The sequence below is a fragment of the Saccoglossus kowalevskii genome, chromosome 15 (assembly GCF_978046115.1).
Source record: "Saccoglossus kowalevskii chromosome 15, keSacKowa6.1, whole genome shotgun sequence".
Lineage (NCBI taxonomy): Eukaryota > Metazoa > Hemichordata > Enteropneusta > Harrimaniidae > Saccoglossus > Saccoglossus kowalevskii.
In genome coordinates this window covers 6,773,269-6,797,601 of record NC_140655.1, presented here as the reverse complement: position 1 = coordinate 6,797,601, position 24,333 = coordinate 6,773,269, and the positions used below count along the sequence as shown (strand labels likewise).

The 24,333-nt window shown below is 35.2% G+C and overlaps 1 protein-coding gene and 4 long non-coding RNA genes across 5 annotated transcripts; 2 read left to right on the top strand and 3 right to left on the bottom strand.

Annotated features, from left to right (window-relative positions):
- The first annotated feature begins 6,012 nt into the window (after positions 1–6,012).
- Positions 6,013–7,677, top strand: LOC102807518 (uncharacterized). Its single transcript, XR_014931751.1, has 3 exons — positions 6,013–6,533; positions 7,250–7,423; positions 7,645–7,677. It is a non-coding gene; the product is annotated as an uncharacterized LOC102807518 (long non-coding RNA).
- A 319-nt stretch (positions 7,678–7,996) lies between these two features.
- Positions 7,997–9,562, bottom strand: LOC144344495 (uncharacterized). Its single transcript, XR_014931750.1, has 3 exons — positions 9,258–9,562; positions 8,679–8,757; positions 7,997–8,430 (listed from the first exon to the last, which is right to left on the bottom strand). It is a non-coding gene; the product is annotated as an uncharacterized LOC144344495 (long non-coding RNA).
- A 2,541-nt stretch (positions 9,563–12,103) lies between these two features.
- Positions 12,104–13,078, bottom strand: LOC146733897 (uncharacterized). Its single transcript, XR_014931648.1, has 2 exons — positions 12,944–13,078; positions 12,104–12,268 (listed from the first exon to the last, which is right to left on the bottom strand). It is a non-coding gene; the product is annotated as an uncharacterized LOC146733897 (long non-coding RNA).
- A 3,229-nt stretch (positions 13,079–16,307) lies between these two features.
- On the bottom strand, positions 16,308–18,517 carry LOC146733896 (uncharacterized). The gene is made up of 4 exons (XM_085508401.1): positions 18,242–18,517; positions 17,877–18,033; positions 16,912–17,417; positions 16,308–16,763 (listed from the first exon to the last, which is right to left on the bottom strand). Exons 1-4 carry the CDS (start codon positions 18,515–18,517, stop codon positions 16,308–16,310), a joined length of 1,395 nt encoding a protein of 464 aa, XP_085364527.1.
- Positions 18,518–22,603: 4,086 nt separating this feature from the next.
- LOC146733895 (uncharacterized) lies at positions 22,604–24,047 on the top strand. Its single transcript, XR_014931749.1, has 2 exons — positions 22,604–22,762; positions 23,884–24,047. It is a non-coding gene; the product is annotated as an uncharacterized LOC146733895 (long non-coding RNA).
- Positions 24,048–24,333: the final 286 nt, after the last annotated feature.

The following is a 24,333-nucleotide window of genomic DNA, read 5'->3' as shown; positions in this document are numbered from 1 at the left end:
AACTGTTTACATCCATCATGAAACAAAGGCTTACAGTTTATCTACAAGAAAAGAACTATATAATTAAAGAACAAATTGGATTCATGCCAAAATTTGGCACAAGAGACCACATTTTTGTTCTTAAACAGCTGCTAACTAAATATCTTCAAAATAAAAAATATATATTTGCCTGTTTCATAGACTTCCAAAAGGCCTTTGATTCAGTTTGGCACCATGGCCTATTATACAAACTAAGACAAATTGGCATTTCTGGCAATTTCTATCAAGTAATTAAAAACATCTATCAAAACTCAACAAGTACAGTCAAAACCAAAAATGGCATGACTAAATGTTTCCCTGTTCAAAGAGGCATCAGACAAGGGGATGGCCTTAGCCCTCTCCTTTTTAATATATTCGTGAACAATATTAAATCACACATTGAATCTGGCAAAAATGACCCACCAATGCTACTAAACAATAGGCTCTCTTGCTTACTTTATGCTGATGACTTGGTTCTTTTGTCAGAAACAAGTAGTGGTTTACAAAACGCTATTAACAATCTACAGGATTACTGCAAACAATGGATGCTACATATAAACATTTCTAAATCTAAATCAATGATCTTCAATAAATCAGGCAAGCTTCTAAATAATTTCAAATTGCAAATCAACAGGATCTGAAAAATAGGGCACTGAAGGCATGTTTCAAAATTAAACAGCTACTATATTCAGAAACATTAATCCCAATTAAAATATAATTAAAAATGTTTGACTCAATGATCAAACCAATTCTTTTATACTGTTGTGAAATTTGGGCGGGTGACATTGTGAATAATAAAAAATACTTTATGAATCTCATGTCACCCATGGAAAAAATGCACATTAAATATTGCAAATTCCTACTCAAGGTCAATAGTAGAGCAACAAACACTGCATGCTTAATTGAATTAGGGAGATACCCATTAATTATCACTGGCATCAAACAAATGTTAAAATATTGGCTTAGAATTAAAAAAATGCCTGATAATACACTAATATATGATGCGTACAAGCTTGGCATCGCTCTAGACAATTCTGGCACTCAAAACTGGGTATCCAGCATAAAAAATTGCCTAGAGTATACAAGCATGGAAAGTGCATGGAGTGATAAAAACATAGAAGATAACTTTATTGAACAAATAACTGACAAACTAATAACCAAATTTAAAGTACATGCCAGGAACACTCTAAACAACGATAATAAAGGCATCAACCACAAAAATAAACTTCGTACCTATAGGCAGCTAAAAAAGGACTTTACATTTGAAAAATACTTAGACATAATAAAAAACCCGCATCATCGATCTTCATTATCAAAATTTAGACTAAGTGCACATGTTTTGCAGATTGAAATGGGAAGATACAGTAATGTAGAAATAAGTGACAGAAAATGTCCAGTCTGTGATGAAAATGAAATAGAGGATGAAGAACACTTCCTGCTCAAATGTAAACTCTACACAAATGTGAGAGAACCCCTAATTACCATGACAAAACATCTTAATAATATTACATCAAATGAAGAAAAAATGATAGTCATAATGACTAGTGATGATGAGTCAATTATAATAGAACTGTCTAAATATATTTACAACTGTTTCAATCTGAGAGAAGAAAATATTAAAAAAAACAGTATGTCATCTGCCTCAAAATCTAAATAGTTACATGTATTTTAATTTTATTTAATGTGTTTAATGTTATTTTTTTATTTTACTTTTATTTTCTTTTTTTTTTTCTCTATACTTTATTGTACACTTTTGTCAAAATCCTAATAAGGATACGATTACAATAAAGATTATTATTATCATAATATTCATGAGGCTATTTACCCGGATGTCACTCGGACAAACAAACCAAAAATATGGCGGCTTCGCAAGCGTTTATACGTATTGCCTTAACTGAAGACGATGTACCAGGAGCAAAACTTTTGCATTCCGACATACTTGAAAATTCCGCGGACAGGTTGAGACGATGGTTGGAATGTCGTGGATTGAAGATTTCCGGCAAAAAACAGGATCTGGTTAATCGGTAAGTGAAAATTTTCGTGAGCGTCTGACGTTACCACTGGCAACCGTGCCTCATAACGTAAATATTACTTTGACGTGCATGAGGTGGTGTCGCACTGTCGGCGATCGACGTAATACATATTTGAAAGTTTTTAATTAGAATCATTTATCGTTTAGTCGTCTGTCGAATGATGCTTAGTTTGTATTGAAAAATTGTATGTGAGCGAAATGAAACTGCTACCGCGAGTTGCGAAAAAAAATATCGTACGATCACGACGGTCGGAACACTTTCACTGACTTGCATGATAATATTGCACGAATGACTGATCGGAAAGTAATATTGAGGCCTCTATGATTCACATATTCGTCAAAGTTTGTGTTTCCCCCAGTTTTACTTGCCAGAGGCGAAGTGACCATGGTTAGATCGTTGCAGATTTCGTACTTCCTGTCAGGTTGCTAATGTGACCTTTTACGACGGCTGACAAGTGTGAAATGTCCTATTAAATGCGTCATTGTTTAGTGTCTTTATGGTGTTTATAGTGTCTGTCCCTTATTAAAAGATTATTATGAAGTTCTGGAAAGTCTCAATTTAAAAAATAAGTTTAAGTATTCGGGGATGCTGTACTGTGATTTGTTTGTTTGGGAGAGAGTGTGTGTAAAATTGTATATTTTATTTTTAATTCTGATTGCTCTATATTCTAGTCAAAATTCCCTGAATTTAGGCAACTATTCACAGTTTCAAGATATAATTTGAATTGTCAACATTTAATAATTTGTACGATGAATGTTACAGAAAATGATTATTACACACAATAATTTGAATCTTATTTTTACCAGTCTTGAGCACAGTAAATATACATGTATTCTAATTTATTTATAAATTTCTAAATTTATGTACTTTTAACAGAATAAACAAATGTATCGAAGCAAATAAAGGCAGTGAAATTAGTATAACAGTGGATAACGGGAAATGGTATGAAATCAAATGCAGGGAGACAATGCAATCAATACCAGCAAGGGACAAAGGGCCACCACTTTTGCCCATCAATGGATGGAAGCCATTTCCTAGTCAGCACATCCCAGGATGTTTTAACAAAGGACACATCTATTATCACTTAGTGGAGTCAGCACAATTTGTGGAGAATGGTATGACATCAGCTATTGAATATGACTGCCAGACATCCAAGCCAATGCGACGAGGTCAACAGTTTTTCAGAAGTGGTAATGTCCAGGATATGAAGGACTGTAAGAGAGATGGTAATTACCATGTAAAGGCAAAAGTCCTAGCGTCAATGACATCTGTCACGTATGTCGTCACCATCACTATTTCTAGTGAATCTGGTATTGTGCAGGATGCCAGCTGTAATTGCAAAGCATCAGCTATGGGTCGCTGTAGCCATGTATCAGCCCTGTTGTATGCTTTGCTTGATTATACCAACAACCATGGCTATGCTCCTCCTCCATACACTTCCCAAATACGTTCTTATCCTTCTGTATAATTCTCTAATTCTTCCTCATATCTCCTATGGGTTAGAAGTGTGGGGTAGTACGTATCGCACATTTCTAGACCCTATATATAAACAACAAAAAAAGCTTGTTCGTATCATACTATTTAAAGACTACTGTGCACATAGTAAACCTCTTTTTCAGTCACTACGTATTCTCAATATCTATGACCAATTTAAGTATCAGCTATGTACATTTATACATGACCTACAATTTCACGAATTGCCACGTGACCTTAATTACTATTTCAATTTCCATACTCGCCATTATCACACTAGGTCAAGGGATAATTCAAACTTTCTTCTACCAATGAAAAAGACAAATTTGGGTCAGTTTTCAGTCGATTACCAGGGAACTAAAATTTGGAACAGCTTACCCCTGGATAGCTTACCCCTGGATATCCAATTGATTCGTATTCGAGCAAATTTTAAAAAAGAAGTGAAAGACTATTTAATCCACTGTAATCATCCATAGTTATATTCCAATATGTATATATAGAGGCATACAAACATGTATTAGTGTGTAAGCAAACCATTGTAAAAAAGTTTTTTTTTTACTGTCTATTTGATTGCCCTTTTTAATAAATAGCTATTTAAAAATATATTTTGATGGGAAACAGACTAGACTAGCTCTGCATGAGCTAATTTCTGTTTCCCAGCCATAGATTAATATTATTATTATTATTTATCAATATTTATTAGTTATTATTTATTGCTGTATTGTTATTTTTTTTATGTAATCTATGGCAAATAAACATTATTATTATTATTATTATCATCCAGCACAAGCCAGACTTGCAACTGGAACAAAGGCAGACAGAAAAAAAGAAATCCAAAACGTGTAACTGAAGCTAACTACCCATCCAAAGCAAAGAGAAGTGATAGTGATGTTTCAAATTTTGACCCTCGCCCACCATCAATGCAGAATTCTAGACTAAACTCTCAGGACATTAACAAATTTGTAAAATTACTGCAATCTGCAAACCAAAAGACAGTCAGTTTCCATGTGGCAGACACTATTATTTATTACATATGAGAACTATGAACTTGATGATACACGTATGGACATATTAAGGAAAAAGAGGACACAGATACTGGAAAACTTGTCAGTACCATCTCCAGTGTTCTCCACAAATAAAATTTAAAGAGGGGTGCTAATTTGCATAAAATTAGCATATCTAATTTGCATATAACTAGCATACCAATCAAACATTTCAAAGGAAATTCTTAGCACTTTTATATTTACATCAACCTGAAATATTATGTACAAGTACTATATTAATGTTCTTGAATGATTTTGATGAATAAGTTAAACCACTTGATAAGTAAAAAAAATATCAACTTTGACAAATGAAGAATATAAATTTTATTCTCTGAAAAATTCTAATGGAACAAGTTGTGAAATTCTAGCCTTTCATTTATTTCTTTTAAATTTCAAGTATTTTCATAGGTTTTATAAATACACTGACATATTGTAATAGTTGAAAAACCCAAGTAATAAGAAGAAAAATATTTTCACACAACAAAATTATCATTTAAAAGAAAAAGAAAAAATCGAATCCGATGACTGTAAATAAATTAATCATTATGTTGATTGCTTTATGGGTACTGAGGACAAAGAACAAATCAGATACCGTGACATCCATGTTATTTCAGTGTTCGCCGCATGTTTTGTTTTGGTGATTTAGGCCACACTGATTTAATTTTATGGATGACATCCTCTGGAGACCCCAAATCTAATGCGAGAGGGCGAAAAAAAGAAAAAACCTGCCAAAAAAAAAATGCGGAGCTGGTATAAAATTACGAATTGAACTACAGAACACAGTGTATCATAAAAACAACAAGAAATACATAAATACTAAATAAAGAAAAACTTACTGTGTTGTATTGAAAACAAAATTGAATTAAAAATGAACAATAGGTTTGTCAACAGCAACCTGGAAATTAACTTCTTTGACATTCAAACTACAGCTTTTAAAGTGACACTTCAGATAGACTAAGTGTAGACACAGATGCTCTAGAACTACTTCAACTACGTAACAAATTATAAGAGGCTCGATATTGAAAAAAAAACACCAACAAAAATTTGGATGCCGAAAATTATGTACATGTATCTTGATGAAAATTTATCATCTGATCAAAATATTACTGACTGTGTGTGCAAGCAAATTATCCAAATCAGAAAATAAAAAAAAAAATAATAAGAAACTTTTCTTCATCTCAAAAGCGGACTTCGGCGGAGGAGCTTCCTCTGCTTTCGTTGCAGTTTTGTCGGCTTCAATGCGGACAAAGCAACCAAACTGACTTGTCGCCTGACTGACTTTTAGGCCACCATACACCTCCGCTCCGGGACAGCCACTCTGGACAATATGTCCTTAAATTTGTCTGGGCGAAACTCGCTTGCCGCTACCAATCTCTCGTATAGCTGTGTAAACGTCACATCTCCCTGGCCGACGTCAATTGCGTACCAGTCTACAACAATCCCTCCGTTTTTCCTCTGAACTTTTATGGCTCACGTATTTTGGTGGCGTGGTCGCCATGTTGGAATTCCCGGCAACGCAATACGCATGTGCAGAAGATCATTTACGACAAAATTGGCACGTTTTGAGGTAGTCCAAAACGAGTTTTATGACAAGCCGGCGCTTTGCGACAATATGAGTCGGCATGTTCTGGACAGAAAACCAATCTGTGGAGACTCGTCTTTGGTGATTTTTTTTTTGAGAACAGGCGAAAACTACTGCACGCGCGGATGTCATCCATAAAATCACAGTCCCTCTATCACCGGTCTCGAAACGCCTATTGTCTTAGGGGGGGATTAGCAATAAACATCCAGTGAGTGCGTGTAGCGGTTGTTGGCGTCGCATAGTCACTTGACAGTATAGCGTCGCTTTCCATTTTGAAAACGTATGATCAAGTGCTCCGTATTTTATTCCTTGCTCTTAGCTGTAACATTTCATATATTTAACAACTTTTTGTTATTACCGAAGCGAAATACCATTAGTTAACAGGTGAGTTATTATCCATTCTTTCATTTCGAATATTTCGTAGTTTTTTCGATCTTGAAAATTTGACCTCGATTTTCTGACTTCCATTTTGTCAAAAAGTTCATCGCTCAAAACATGTCGGTAGTTTTTCAGTTCCCTTTTCTCGCTTGATATGCTAGCAAAATCTTCAACTCGCATCGTTTTGGCGGGTGGAAGTGTATTTGCTTCGAGTGGGAGTGTTTATATCGTATTATTTTTTGTCGAATTCTTGAAAACTGTGTGATCCTGGTTATTCACATACGACCAAACATCCTGAGAATAGTCGATTGTTGCGATAATGGGTCGTGTTTCTTAAATCAGATATTCTTACGTTATGATCACTAAATTCACTATTTTATGTGCTGTTGAAGGTGCCATTCACGGTAAAAGATGTTTTGTGCTGCCAACATTTTTTTGTGTCCCGAAAAATAGATTGTCTGTGTGTATTTTTCGAAACGCGTGGTTCAACTCGACGCCATTTTAGATACCGAACTGTGCGTAAATACATCAACGAGAGTTTCTCGTTTCGGTTCCTTTTTTGAGAATAATACAAATCCGGTGTAGATAATAATACCCAATACTGGTTGTTATGAAGATTAACAAATGAGTTGTGGGGTTAAGGTATATTTGGGTATCTGCTGTTTTGTTATATTCGGTGAAATATCTTTGTTTACATTTTTATTTTATTTTCATATTGTCAGACGAGAACGTGCAGCTGTTGAAGCCATACAAGCTCTTGACAACCATGCCTCGTAAGAAGAACAGTTTTCGGAGGCCCAAGAGTTACTACAAGCAATTTGAAAAAAAAGTCTAGTGAATGTGATGACTTTTCACAATCGCATGTTACCATTGCTAATGATGCTACAATGCAACAGGTAAGAATTAAATGTGGAAATTATTATATTCTCAAAGTGCTGGAAATGCTATGTGTCTTAGTAAACAAACGGTTGATGAATTGAAAATGACTGGTGAGTTGAGTCGCACTTATTTTTATTTTATGTGAAATTGTTATTCACTGTAAAGTTTTCCAGAAATTGTTAATATGCTAGTAATTTAAAATTTATCTTACGAGTTATTTTTATTTTGTTTTTCCCAGTGCATTCTTTTGTAGAAGTATCTAAATATCTACTAAACCATGGAGTGGATTTTATATTGAGTGAGAGGTTCCGTCAAGACCCACTACAAGCCCACTTCAGTAAGCATCGGCACAGAGGAGGAGCAAATAACAACCCAACAGTTATGGCTTTTGGGTATCAAGAGAATGTCATCAGACTTCAAAAATCTTATCATATGCAGTGCATCACAGGCAATACAGGGAGACACAAGAGACACAAGAGAAGGCCCTTACAGCATATAGTAGATGATACTTCTCTTCCCAAACAGAAGTGTTAGTATTTCTGTTTTTGAAAACAATGTAAAATAGTAAAAAAACAAGATATACTAATATATTGCTGTTTTTTGTATTTATTGTTAGATGTAAATAAGTTATAAATAAATACAAATTTTAATTAATTTTGCTTTTGTGCTTTGCCATTGCCATTGCCATTGCCATTTTCTTTAAGTTGTAGGGAATGTAATCAGCAAAATATCCGAGTGCCTGCTCTTCCTCAATACTTAGTTCACTTGTGCTTGCTGCTTCAACTGTTTCAGACTAGTAGTCCATGGTGTCGCTTCGGGTTCTTGCCAACACTGCTAAGTTAAAAATGCATGTTCTGAACAGTTCATCTATATCTGTGTCACTGGGCCAAAAATCCATAAATACATTATGTCATCTGTGGTTTTTCTGTCTACCCACATATTAAAAAAAGCATGCCAAACCATCTTGTGGTGTAAGGCCTTTGCAACAACAATTTGTTGTACACTGTGCTGGGTCTGGTAAAACCTGAAACGGAAAAACTTAATTATTGCACATGGTAATTGCATTTTTTAAATTACTATATTTTTATTTTAGGATATTACAATGCTCTTCCTTCATGGATACTAGATGGCTAGTAATAATTCATATTCAGTACATTCGAGTTGAAAAAAATATTTATTAAGCTTATCGAAAAAAAATTCTTTGAGCCTATCTTAAAAATAATTATAACATGGCTCTATGGAGATTAAACCTGTAATAAAATAAATGTCTACCTGATCTGCTGTGTTCTTCACTGGACCTGCTTTTCACAGATTGAATATTGCCAGTTTGCTATAAACTAGTGTTCAGGACCTGAAAACAATGTATTGCCCTCTCTACATATAACCATGAAATATACAGATTACCATAGATAGAAACTAAAACTTATAAATATATTCATAATAAATCATTCATATTTTCATATCCGTCAAGAAATCGTGAGGATTTTCGGTCAACAATACTCATTCACACTTTCACAAGAGGCGACAAGTTGGCAGTGATGTCGACTTCATGTTATCGTGTCTGCCCAGTTTGATTCATACACGGCGAGTCTGCCGACCCAAATAAAAAGCAATAGGCTCTTTTTCGTATAATTATTGTACTCAAATTTATTGCCTCCTCCATGCTCAAGATATTGTCACAGGAGCGCCGTGAAACGGAAGTACATGCAATCTCAGACAACTAATAATCGTTGGAGATGCAACCAGCTGCCTGATGTAACTGTGCTAAAAATATGAAAACAAATTCGAACAACATTTAGACCAAACATTTACTAATTCCCCTCGATCATACAGCAATAGTAACGGACATACCTTTGACGTTTTTATCATGAACATTTTTCATGTGCCCCTTGAAGCCACTTAAACTTTTGTACTGCTTGTCGCAAGTCGGGCAGACGTAGACGAAATTTCTCCGTTTAGCAGATTCGCGTACATGTACTTTCATATCGTCTGGAACATCGGCAGCATTAGAGGGGAAAAAGTCTTTCTGTCCCATCACAAAATCCCAATCGATATCTTCGTCCTCGAAGCCAACAAAATCATTTCCGTACTTCCACGACATGCTGCTCAAAAATCGACTTCCAATGTTTTGATTCTGGTTCTGAAAACTTCTGCGCAACCGCACAATTTTTTTTTGCAAAGCATGTCGGGTAAATCATTAATGGTAATAATATGCGGGTCAACTTGAAGATGACCCCTGACAAGTTGCGTCAACCAGTCAGATCGCCAAAGCCTCATTTGCATATGAAAATACTTTCTGCGCGCGTCCGCTACTATTTAAACTGCGATAAAATGACATCTGCGAGGATGTTTTTCTGTGTGCTATTTTATGAAAAATGAACAAAAACAGAAATTTTCTCTTTACATAACAACCTTAACTGAACCCTTTTGTTTCAAATGGCTATAACTTTTTAGACATGGTAAGAGAAATTACAACTAGCGAAGCTGTTTTTCGAGACCTACGTAAAGGTCACAACAGAAACTGTAATTCAATCATCTGTGAAGACGTGATCAATACGTCGGACACAGTTCAAAATTTACAAGTACATAACTAGTGTGATTATCATCAAAAGTAAAATAATATTTTATTATTTTCTGTGTGCGAAACACTAGGATTAAATTAAAACGCACCTGAGAACAGTTTGCTGACCCGGAAGTGGATTTGAGGTCACATACATAAGGTCAATCATGGAAGATACTAACGGTACCTTCCGTGGGTCAATTGAAAGAACCCCCGGACAAATAGAGGATAGAACGCCATACAAGACGTACAGTCAGAGGTATTATTTATTTAACCTAACATTTTTGTGTAAAATATCGATCTAATATTGTTTGTTGACTGTCAGAAAGCACTGAAATTACAACTGCATTCGTATTTATGTTCAGACAGTTTTCTTTTGAACTTCTTGCTTGGAATATTTCAGTGTGTTTAGATGTCAAAATTCATTTCTATTTTATTCACAGTCAGGAACAATTTGTATTGTAATTTTTAAAAAGATTTTAAAGGACATTCTTTATAGTATAATATACGAGTGAAACACATTTACTTGTCATATGGCTTGAAAGAAATGATTATTCCCAGCACACTTTATTTTACATTTACACAAAAATTGGGAGTATTCCACATATGTTGTAAAATGGTATAAATATCAGATTCTCATGGGATTGTGGTCACGGGCAAGACTTTCATATTGATTAGAACATCATTCATGAAATGTACAACAATGATAAATAATAAAAATTGAAAAGTTACCAAATCTGTGTTAGCAGTGTATTTTTTAGGGGGAGCACACAAAAAACTGGGATCAAACAATATTTGGGATTGGCTGTTTTCAATTTACAGATTACCAATCTGCAGCTTATTAATATTTTCAGCACACAAGGGAGGTTTTGTGTTATTGATGTGAATCTGTCCCGACAATTTTGGCACGCAGCTGATATATTATAAATACATGTGCTGAATAGATTTTGTTGCAATTCCGTGCTTATTAATTAGGTTTTTTGGCAGAGTTCATAAACGTATATTTGTTGTATAATAATGTTGTAATTATCTATTAAAAACATTTTGAGATCACTGGCCCAATCAATTGCATGATTGTATCGTGATTCACCTGTCCTACCACAGTGCTTGCAAGATGTGCAATTTGTATGTGGATGACATTTACTTTTCTGGCCATGTGCTCCACCTTTGCCATGGAATAATAATTGCAAGTTCTGATACTCTGCTGAGATCAAATCAGAGTCTTGCAGTCACTGACCATCAGCAATTAGTGTTGACCCATCATTAACACCAGATTCCTGTAACCTATTTTTGACATATTTGGCACTGGGGAATACGGGTGTGTTTTTAACAAGAACCTGTCTGTTCCCAACACTTACAAACAAATGGGTAGGATGACCCACGAATAATATTACACAACCAAACATCAAAACAATGCAGCACACTACAACTTTTGTTGGTATCACTTTGTTTACATCAATATTTTGTTTTCTTGCAGTGTGCTTTATTACATCAGTAATAGGTTTTGTCATTACTTTGTTTACAACAGCATCAACATGTGCTTTTCCTGCATCTTTTGCATGCAAACTACTGATTAGATGTGTTGGTGGCCCATACTTTTCCTTCTTTATTTCTAATCTGTATGCATGAAGTTTGTTTTTTGACGTAAAACCGCCACAGGCAGACAAATGTTGAAAGAATTAAATAACCAACAGAAATCAAGGTTGTAATAATCCATTTGTACAATAGGCATTGTAAAGCACAAGTGATGTAGACAACAGAATAGAACAATTTCTTCAATCAACCAGCCATATTTAACAGGGATATATGATGATCCAAAGACAACAAACAGAGTAACCAAACAGACAACATACATGATATATGGGTCAACAACCCATCCACGTTTATCATCTGTTGAACCATTACCAAACAATTTCAACATCAACCTCCTATGATGAAGCATCTCATCATGATACATGTTTTGACAAACAAAATAATCGCAAGGAAAGAAATACATATGCAGCATTTTAACAACCAGTTTAACACAACTCATAAAGGAAAACAGAAAGACAATTAAAACAAGAAGCAAAACAAATATTAGAAAGGGCAAAAACAAGAGGAACATAGTCCAAATAATATCAAACCACACACCATACAATTCACTGTGACGAACAGGTAGTTTATTGTATGAACTGAGAGAAGTCGATAACATTGTGCTTTCATTGGGTACACAAATAAAAAAATAACATTAAAACATAATCCTGATAGCAGTCCAAAGCAAATAAAATAAAGATTCTCCATTTCCACTTCTGGCACTTGATTTCTGAAAGATAAAAAAAAAGAGAAAATAATTAGAATTTAGGTTTAAATTACAAGTATTATTAGGGAGAATGACAAATGGATAGGCAAGGTCAATGTTCTCTACAACTGTATACCTAATTAAATGAATAAGTTTTTGAGGGGACACAATTCTGTGGTTAACATGTATTCATACCATAACATTAACAGTTGTGTTACACAACTGACATGTGCACACTATTTTTTTTTTCAACTGTGATAAAATTCCTTATCTGCACCATACTAGTATTTCAAAATTCCCTTTAATGTAATGTTGTGCGAAATGAAGACACTGCAACGCCGGCAATGTGGCGACCTAGATCTGACAAACCCGCCAAATATTATAATGAGGTCACTTCATGCTTGACCCCGGAAAACCCCGCAAAGACCGCAGAAAAAGAGGCATTTTACACCAGCCGTAAAACGAGATTTGATTATTGGACATTCACAAAAACACGTACAGAGTCAAAATAACATTTATATTTTATGTTGCCACCTTCTAACGGTATCAACATATATGCGAAACACTCAGACGAAACTTTCATTACGCAGATGCAGAGCGTCGTGAATAATGTCATTCATACTGAAAAGTTTACAATATCGCAAAATTTTGATCATAATTGCCAATAAAAACTACCCACAATAAAACTATGGTGCTTACCTTTTTGAAAAATGTTTTAAATCCTTAACCTTTCGCTGATGAGTGTAGCAATTGTATAAGTAAAGAACGCACTTCAACGACGAACAATTTACCGCAACTGCAATATGGCGACCTCAACCGTCACAAAGTTCAAAGTATAAATATGTAAATGATATGTTAATGAGGCTTTGGCGATCTGACTGAACTGCTGATTACGTATAGGTGTCAATGGTTTATTTACCTGCTACGCGCAATAGGACAATAGGACAGCGGCCGTTTCGAGACCGGTGATAGAGGGACTGTGATAGAGGGACTGTGATAAAACTAAGTCAGTGTGGCCTTATTTGATGATTTTTTACTTTTCGCCAATAAAAAGCAAGTAACAAGCAATTGACCAATAAATTGTTGCTGGTTCTTCTGTTCTTAAGTATCTAAGCTAATTCAGGAATGATGAGGGAACTTGTTTTGACTCTCCCATTGCGTGATTAACGCAATGCTTGTGACAATAACTTCACACATCCAGCCATTGTTTTTTTGTTTATTTATTCAGCCAGTTTTTCTCCAGACATCCAATTCATTGTCCTAGTTGTCACCTATGCCACTATCTGTCTCTTAGTTCTTTGTGTTATCGCCTGTCAATTAATAAGAGGTCTCTCAATAACGTCGTCGGGACATCTTCAGGGACTTGTGAAACAGCTGTTCACCGAAAACAAAGGAGGGCGCTGAAGAATAATAGAGGGGCGCTACAAATTGAAGAGGGGCGCAAATAAATTAAAGAGGGGCGCTGCGCCCTTCTTAAACCCCTCGTGGAGAACACTGATCTCATCAGCCATACATGTTGGTAAAGCAGCAAGGTACTGATGAATGGTTCTCCCAGAGATTGTTGCGTATTACTGCGCCAAATTGCTGAGAGATTTACATGGCCAATTCTGATAAAAGAATAATGGATGTCCTCAGAAGAAAGCTATGGGAAAAATCCCCAACAACATTTGCCATGCAGTATGGAATTGGGAATAAAGATCAGGCCAGAACAGACTTCATCAAGCTGATGGAAGATACTGAATCAGATATGAAAGTCATACCGACTGGTACGTGGGTAAATCCACTTTTTCCAGAACTTGATGTGATCCAGATGGATTAATATATCAGCCATCTCAACCTAGCAATAAATATGGTGTACTGGAAATAAAATGTCCGAAGGTGCTGGAAGATATTGACCCCAATAAAGCGAAGTCAAAGCTCTCTAAAGAAAAGTGGTCGTCATTATGCTTAAGAGAACATGATGATGGAGTGCTATCCCTGAAAACCTCGCACCAGTACTACTTTTAAATACAGATGCAGATGGGTGTAACTGGATTGTCTTTCGCTTACTTTGTTGTATGGTCTAAGAGGGGCATTTTCTATCAGCGAGTGACTTTTGATCATGAGCTATGGGGGAAATTAAAGCCCAGGTTACTACAATTTCATCACAGTTTCATCTGTCCAGAATATTTTGAAATGAGAATTCCATGAGACCTGGAACCAGTACATTTAGAGTAAACTTTATGTACATGTATGTACTGAATCTGTAGATTCTGGATTGATTGTTCGTTGCGGCAATGAAATTTGTTGTTTCCGAAAGGTCTGGACTATTTTTTATAAATATTTATGTCAGGAATCCAAAGTTTAATTTATTTCCAAGTATTACGCCCTCCCTGTTAGGCTTATAAGCTTTTAAATGCATACATGATTTACATAGAAAGGGGAATACTTTGTGACTTGTTATAGGTGGAGAAATAAAGAAATACTTAATACATATATTGCATGCACGAATTGTTACATTCTTCGCAAGGGGAGCAGCCTGATTGGACGACAAAGAATTTACCTGGGTTGAGATTTGTCTCCAAATACTATGGTACCGAAGACTTGATTCCCGAGAATCAGGATGAATTTGAGGTTAATAAACTTTGGTGAATTTGGTTAGCCGGGTCAACAAACTCGGTTTTGCATTTCTGTCAGTTTGCATAACATTCCTGTCGCACCTGATGTGGTAGTTTCTCGCAATTCTTCTGGTTTCGACCAATTAGAAATGAGCAGTGTAAACAAAGGGGTGTCATCTTGATTTACATATGGTCCACAATAAATTGAACAAGAAAGCGTGCCTTGGTTGGCGTGTTGGACGATCCACCAGAAGTACGGTATAACACAGATAACGTCACCATTGAACTCCGGATTGAGAATTCACTCTCTGGTCGTCCTGGTGTCAGCTATAGTACTGCACAGCGTCCTCGTGAGGTGAGCCACCCCTGGAAACCAAGCCGTCTGAAGTTTGTCGCCACGTTTGTTGCTGCAGTTCGACATCGTTACGTCCGGTATAGTACATCTGCCTTACACGCACAAACAGCCAGGTTTCAGTTTCCCCTTGCCTTACCTGCATATTTCGACCGCGGTTACGTTTATCGGAACCGTCTAAAATATTTAGGCAATGCAGTAATATTTAATTAGCCGATTTTGTGAAGCTATTTGTGTATTTACTGTCAAACTTTTGCTCTTGTATTAAAGTGTGCGTACGCACATTGCAGTTAATTCAAATTTGGTGTCATTCAGTGCTGTGCGTGTATGATGAATGTGTTCGTTCCCTTATTTATAAATTCTCTATGGTTCTTAGATGTCCAATTGTTATTGGCCTGAGATCATTGTCGTCTTGTAACGATAACCATCTTAATGATTTCCAATGCCTTTATGGCCCGTGAAAAGAACCCACAACAAGTGTGATCTATATAGTTTAAGTTATACGAATCACTGTTTGGCATTCCCATTCGCTTTGTATGAATTATTGCAGATTTAATACAAATATATATATAGACCTCTTGACATATTTACAAGATTCAATGTTTTCACCTTTTTTATGTACAGTTTTATCACAGATATTTAAAAAAAAAATATTTACAGTATTTGATAATTAAGGGATTGGTCAATTAAATTTGAATGAGTTGGGAATATTTATTATGGCAAGGACAGTTTTGCAATATTGCTCAGCTATTACTGCTAAATTATTTTGTTGTAAATATGCAACATTACATTTACATTGCACCAACAGTAAAAACAACAAATACTTCAATTCAATATTGTGTCATTTTTTTATTTACTAATTCTGTCATGACAAAGAAAACTTATTTATTCACTGAAAATAAAGGTACTGATAAATAAAATGCATTTCCCTTGACCTTTGTAGTGCTTTCATAAACACACGACAGATGCAAGTTTACACACAAATAATCTTGATCACAAAATCATATCCATTCTTAACTTTTGTTTATTTCTTGGTAGTTTACAGATCATACAAAGTGAATTTCAAATCTAAAAAAAATGGGGGGTAGCCATACTCGTTTCCATGGAAGGTAAATTAGCTAACCAGTGGCTCTTGAAAATTCATAAGACAGCCAACAACAAAAAACATTTGAGAAACTACTGGAGCAAGCGACAATGGAATTGTCCTCTGAAATAATCTGTAAATCTTCAATCTCTCAATTGCCCTCTCTACATGAATTCTGACTTTGGCAATCTGTTTTGTTTCTGCCTCCTCCTGCACAGTAAACCTGTCACGCCCATGAAGAAAAAGAGGTATATTCAAGTCAGCCTTCTTATCAAACAGTACATCCCTAATTGTAAAGCCACGGTCAGCTAGAATAAGATTACCTGGTTCTAATTTGTCTAAAAACCCTGACTCAATTACTATGTTTCTCTCTGACGCAGCACCTTCAAATAAACCTGACAGGTAAGTGACTGCCCCATTTGGAGCTATCCCTACTAAAGCTTTAAACGTTGGGTGAGATTTATAACTACTATACAAAGTTGTTTGCTGTTTGGACAAAAGTCTCTGTACAATCTATGATTGACCTGACATTTTTATACTTTTTGAAACACTTTGGCAAAGACTTCTTCAAAATATCTCGTGAATGGAACATAGAATCTTTCAGTGTGCTGAATTGAAGAAACATGCACTGTACCCAAGTTATCACACTACTAGAGACTTTGCCTTTACTAATTCCAAAACGATAAGCCAAATCTGAATGTAGCAATCCTAAACGAAGTCTAACTGAGGTTAAAAACAACTCGTTCATTGGTTCTAATTTCCGTTTTGAACCAGGTCGTTTTGACGGTGATTTCTCATTATGTTTCATTGGTCTGCTCCATAAAGACAATTTGTTTGTTGCTCGTTCCAAAAAATCCCACAAACAAAGTAACTGCAACCAAGTAAGCCCAGTATAAAATTTACATTTCACATCATCATCACTGACATCTTCTACAGAGAAATGTTTCTTTTTACTGGAATTGTTTTTCTTACTTTTTAAGTCCATAAGTTCATTTTTTAAGCACAGATTCTCAATTTTGAGAGCAACAATATCAGCATCTTGACTGCGATCTGTCTGTGTTGATGCATCGTTCATTTCTGGTATTGATTGAATGCCTATTGAGTTAGTTGGAACAGAATTCTGCCATCGCACGTCACAAGCTATAATAAATACATAAATGAAATGAATTATTTTATGAAAATTTTCTGTTTAAAATGTATTATAATAGAAAAATAATTCACAAATCAGGAACATAGTATTGAAACTCTTGCTCGAAAAACATCAACTAATCCATAGCTATTATCACTAATTATGGGAAACAAAATGTCTGACATTCTAGGGGCATAATTAATTTGTGTAAGGGTAATGGGGAGATAGCTGGGAGATTAACTAAACATGCCATTAACTCAATACTGTGATAAAATATGTCTGATCATTTATTTAATTAAATATGAAAAACATCTTTCATGCAAAAAATCTCAGATTTTAATTTCCACATCTTTATTTTCAGTATTCTGACCCCATCAATTTTTCTTTGTACAACGAACAAAATATTGTTTGCCAAGTAAACTTTTTTTAAATTAATTTTTTTAATTAAGTGATGACATAAAAATACCTACATGCTGAAGTATCCGAAAACACAATCTCATTTTGAGCAAGGTCAAGAAGTGTATCAGCCATCTCGTTGTCAATTCCATCTTCAACAACAGTCTTTCTTTTCCGTGGTGGTGCAGCCTGACGATCCGTGGGTGCTTTTCTCTTCTTCATTTGTTGGACCTATGCCAATATATGAAAAAATGTATAAGCACAACGTAAAACCGTTTAAGGATCCGTGCATCTTTTTCAGGTCGGTCAGTATATTTATATTTTATTGGTCTGCAAATATACCAGTCGATCTGGCGTACGGAACCTAAAACGCTGCTAGCGAAAACAAGATGGCGGACGAAACTAGTGGTGGGGAAACATACTATTCTAGTGTATTTACCTGCGTCGAAGTGGCTGTGGCTGGAATGGGATCTGGATGTTCAGCTGTAGGCCCCTTTCCAACAATAAAATGCAGCGAACAAATATACGTGTCCTTGGTTATGTTGCTGACCGTAACATTTTCGCGACGACATGCCCTTACCCATCTTAGGGACTTTTCCATTCCAAGGTGTGGTTTTGGAAACTGGATAAAATACACTCCTTTCATGGATTCTCTATATCCATACCGTGAATCAGAACGGCATAATCCATAACAACAATGTCGAGTAGCCACCATAGTAAAATTATATTGATATTGTGGAAGAAAAGCGATTAAAAATATCCACAGTAACAGACGCACAGTTTTGGTTTGTTCGAATGTGTTTCAATTTGCCGCGCGTACATGGTAGCCAATTACGTCATTAGTTATTTTTAGCAAATTGACACAATTGCAACCAACGCTATTATGAGAAATTGTGAACCTCGTAAATTTTCTGCGAGCGAGCGGGCAGTGATATTTCGTGTTTTTTTTTTGCGATCGAAAATAAAGCGAAAATTGTCCAGTCGAATTCAACAAGCGGTCACAAAAACGAGCGAAAAAAGGCGAAGTCATTGCTCTTGTTCCCACCACGGTTACTAAAAAAGAAACCGCGTTCGCACGCTTGCTACGACGTACCACACGGCTATCAGTTTTACAGTGAACAGTAATCAAAACAAACTTGAAAATATCTTGTGCACACGGCTTAAGGTAGAGATGCAGTTTATTTGTGAATTTCAATCAAAAATAGCTTTTTTCGTTTTTTATATAGATTTTAATCTAAAGAACATTCTGTGAAAATTTGACCAATGAATTCTTATTGGAACACCGTTAAAATTGCTGTTTATTTTCTGGTTAAAAATAAAAAACACTCACACGTGGCAATGTTTATGTTCAATTGCCAAATTTGCATGAGTAACCAAATAACAGGACCTTTGATTGACAATATGCAAATCGAGATTGTACGGGTCATAGTTCATTCAATTCACGCATCATTCAGGAATGATTGAAATGTCCGAAAATGACGCCAAAATACACCTTAAAAGTCCTATTTTTTTTCTAAATCCCATCCCGAATTTACGGCAGAATCTGGTCCCTCAAATAAGGGACACGTGAGCTTTGATTCTAACCGGATATATTGCACTGGGTCGGGGAGATACAAACTTTCGTGTATCTTTTGTCTAATGGGTACCTGTACTTCGATCATTCACAAGTTTTGCTAGGTAGTGCGAGACAGCTTTGTTTGCAACCGGACGAACTCCGTTTAATTCAATGAAGCAAACAACTGACAATGCTAAAATAAATTGCAGAGGTACGCTAAAATTAATTGAAAACAACCAATTAATTTCAATGAAAAGGTAACTTGATACATTACGGTAACAACTCTTTTGATGCGCTGACCGCTTCTCCGCGTCTGATGTTTTGTTTTCCTTGTCATAATACTTACTGATTGATGATTTTGTTTTGATTTTTGAGTTTTTTAGCCTGCAACTCGGCCACGACCTTTGCTTTTTCCGTGAAAAATGGGGAAGTTTACGTCAATTTGACGGAGATTCCATTTTTTTTAAAACTAACACACTGTTTAGCACTCCGATTTTTTTCATTTGCTGATTTCTATTCGGAAAAATTCGACCGCTCGAAAATGCACCTTAATTTTGCACTCTTAAAACATGTCAGATTTCCAACACTAATTATTTAATCCAACACAAATTTTTTAAAACCGGTCGAAATTTTTGAACTTTTACGTTGCAGGCGACCGTCGCCGGTAGTACAACAGCATGTTTTGTACGTACATCCGTGCGCTGATTGTCTGCGACTGTCTTAGAAAATCCCTGAATAAGGCGTTACCAAAATCGTAAAAAAATAAAAAAATGCCTCCTTAAAAAACGAACAGAATTCAAATATTTCTTTTAACAAATATGTTGCAGTGGGAAAAATGGGATTGGAAACGCTGAACAAAACTTCTATGCCTCGCGTTTCGATTCTAGGATTACGCGATTTGTCATTATTGTGCGTTCGCTTCCTGGAGTTGGTTCTCAATACTACATAACAATTATCGAGGATAAATAATTTAATATCCCACTTTGTACTCTTCACGGTAAACCATAGGCTCTGAAATACTCGTAGATTTGTTATTGAAAATACATCGAAGAGAAGCCATGATGTTTTGATCGTGATAAAAGGTCACCTTCCTAGGACCGCCTCTTGTTTAATAATTCATGAGATGACGTCATATTTACTGGGCATTGACACGTGTTTTTACCGACCCCATCAAAACACTGGTATGAATGACGTGTTTCTGATTTATATATTCAAGAGCAGTTGTTCTGGTCCAACGATTTTACATAAAATGTCTATGTCTATACGTTAACTTTCAATTTCAATAGTCTAGAAAGTATGACAAAGCAGTAATTCCCGGTTTAACGCGCAAATATGCAAATTAGCCTTTTTCTCGTCTTCTATTTTTGGTGAATTCTTGGGTTTTAAATTAAAATAGCTGATAGACGCTTTGGCCATTTGCCTCGAAAATTTCACACATTATTGACAAGGTGTTCCCCCTTCAAAATGCGTCCGGACAGTTTATTACGGCGAGTGGAACAAAAATAACAAGTCCGCAATTAACATGGATATATAAATTATGCAAAAATAGAAAAGAGTGAACTTTGAGGTCATGCTGTGCGACTTTGAAAGCCGTTAGAGAGATGAGTGGACGCATTTGAATTAGTAGTATACCAAGGTATCCAGTGATGTAATTTTACCCACAAACGGACTTGAAGTTTTTAAGCTAATTTTTTTTTAAACCACTTTTGTCCAAAAAAGCATATTTTTGACCCAAAATCAAAAACGCATTCTGGATATTTAAAATAAAGAAAAGTTTTACAAAGTTTGTATAATAAGCTTTCAGAAAATATATAACATGTTGGATATATAATACCATCTTCATTGTCTAATTACTCAATTAAAAAGCAAGCCAAATAAACTGCATTAAACCTTAAACCATTTTCTTTATTTGGAATAACTCCGCCTCCACACCATATTAGTAATATGCAAATCACTACGTCACTTTCGCGGGAAGTCATCACGTTGTCGGTTGACACACGGTAGGGCCGTTCTGAGATTTCAAAACATATTTCATCCTGTCTTTAACGCGTATAACATTTAGCCCCGACATTAGAAGGCATTATTTAGTAGCTGGTCGCTAGGCAGACATGTTTCGCTAATTATAACTCCATATTTTTCAAAATTGTTAGGCCTAGTTTGAAATTCATTGACCTTGGACGTTTTTTGCATTTATCTTGAAATTGATTTCTACGTAGTTCTACAGATTCAGTACGCAATTTCTAACAAACGAAAGGTCAGATCGTCGCCATTTTTGGTCAACTTTACCGCTATATAGAGTACTGGAGGAATGTTCTTGGATTTTTTTCTGTCTGCCTTCGTTTTGATTTTTTGCTTATTTTTATGTAGAGACATGTTGTTTTTACTCAGGTATTAACGTCCAAACATTTGAAATAAGGCTACATAAAAACAAATTATAGTTGCAAAAAAACGAAGAACATTGTACATAAAGCACCCTTCCATAATATTTACATAAAAATATATTCAGTCGTGCTGCAAATTAATTATTAATTGCGTCATTAACCGTTTTATTCAATTTTCGCGTATTCTTGTGATCACGTGACTTGGTATTTGCATAATTTAAAAAATTGCCATATTTTCAAAGTTTGAAACAAGGTCTTTATTATGGTATATAACATGTCTGGGTAAAATATATGTTTCAGTCTCTGCACTAAGGCCAAACAATTGAACCAGTGAACGTATGCTAACCCCTTAACAACGATCACATAGCAGCGTACAGTGGAAATGAACTGGACGAATAGCCACTTCATTCATAATATCCAAAACATACGTACACAAAAATTAAATGTAGGTAGATATAAACAGTTCGGATAAACAATATGTGAAAATATAATGTTGTATGGCAAAAATCGGAATATCTGCAACTTAAATTGTGACCCGACCCGACGATCTGATTCGACCCGATGCGACCCGACCTGGATATTTTCCTTCCGTATTAGTTTGGTTTAAATACGACAATTGTTTATAAATATTTATGTGTGTACTCCTTACACTGAAAACTGCACGGCAAATGTGATATCCCAGAGTTCAATGCGTTTTGTACCATCCAATATACACTTTATCTCCGCACGAGGGCGCAATTTCAAATTGAAAGAAAAACTAGCATACACGCTATTACCATTCTATGACCTCAATTGACCCACCAGCCTCATTCCCAACTTGATACTGGAATTCTCATTTTTTTGATGTATTTAAAGTTTTTTAAAGTTTTAACCATTTCAATAAATAGTTATAGACTATAATTGATTATGCGAAATTACTGCATTTTTGGTGGTTTTTGGCCTACTCCTCTCACTGTTATGTTAGAATTACCGCGAGAGTGCCTCCTATGGATTGTCAACATGGCGGCTCACAAAGTTACGTTCGGTAAGTCTTTTTTTTTACGTTTTACACAAGAAAAAAGCAATTTTTAGAAAATAACGTTCGATTTCTTCAATTGTTGGCGCCTTTTTTGTTGCAAAAATGCTGGTCGTGAAAATGAAAAACGTAATTTTGTTGGGGATTTCGAGAGCTTTACAACGATATGTAGATCGACCATATACACGTTATGTCCCTCATAGGAGTAGTGAAAAAAGTGTCATAATGTATTTTGTCATTAATTTGCATACCATATATTCACTATTGAGATAATATATACACTATTGAGATACTATGGGTATAGGGATAAAATGAACATTTTCCATGTATCTGTTTTTGATACCAATGCATTTCATTCGTTTCTCTCAATATTATTTTCTGACATATTATTGGGGATTTCGAGAGCTTTACAACGATATGTAGATCGACCATATACACGTTATGTCCCTCATAGGAGTAGTGAAAAAAGTGTCATAATGTATTTTGTCATTAATTTGCATACCATATATTCACTATTGAGATAATATATACACTATTGAGATACTATGGGTATAGGGATAAAATGAACATTTTCCATGTATCTGTTTTTGATACCAATGCATTTCATTCGTTTCTCTCAATATTATTTTCTGACATATTATTCATAATAAATTATGTAATATTAAAGTGAGAATATACTAAATATAGTTAATAACAAATGATTTTCAAAAAAAATGTGCCACGCCCCCTCCACTTGCCCCATTTCTCCAGTAAACGTGACACACATTGATGTGTTTGAAGTTGAAGAATTAATACCTAGAAAATAGTGTCATTACAAATTTGACAATTTAGGCTGACTTTAGAATAGTTTTACCAAGTGTAAATAATAATTTATTATTATGACAGATTTTTTATATTAAATATTGAGATTAGTTTAATAACAAATGATTTTCAAAGAAAATGTGCCAGGCCCCCTCCACATGCCCCATTTTTTACAGTCAAAGACTTCATAGAAAATAGTGTCATTACAAATTTGACAATTTAGGCTGACTTTGGAATAGTTTTACCAAGTGTAAATAATAATTTATTATTATGACAGATTTTTGATATTAAATATTGAGATTAGTAATGCATCTTGTGTTTTGTTTCAGATCTTTTGTGCTGAACTTACCATGGACAGTTTGCATGTGACAAGTGATACCTGGCTTGATTTTATATACAACATGGAGATGTGATGCACATAGTGTGCATTTGTATTCCTTGTGTGTGCCAAATAAAATTTCAAAATGTGATTCAGCAGAATCCAACAAATTCACTTCAATGTGTTCAGTGTATTTAATTTCAAATGCTAGTGAAGCTGCTTCAAGTTTCTTATCAAGTTTGTTAAGATCATCCTTTTTAGTAACTTGAAGTAACTTTGCTGAATGATTTGCTTCATTAATTTCAACCTTGGTATCAAATTGGTCGACCAGTTTTGTTTCATATTGCTTCACATCATGTTTTTGTATAAATTCCAGTTGTTGGTCGATCTTTTGAGCCTCGTTGAAGAGCTTGTCAATTAGTTTACCCACGTTTCTCAATTTAGCATGAAGGTGATCCAT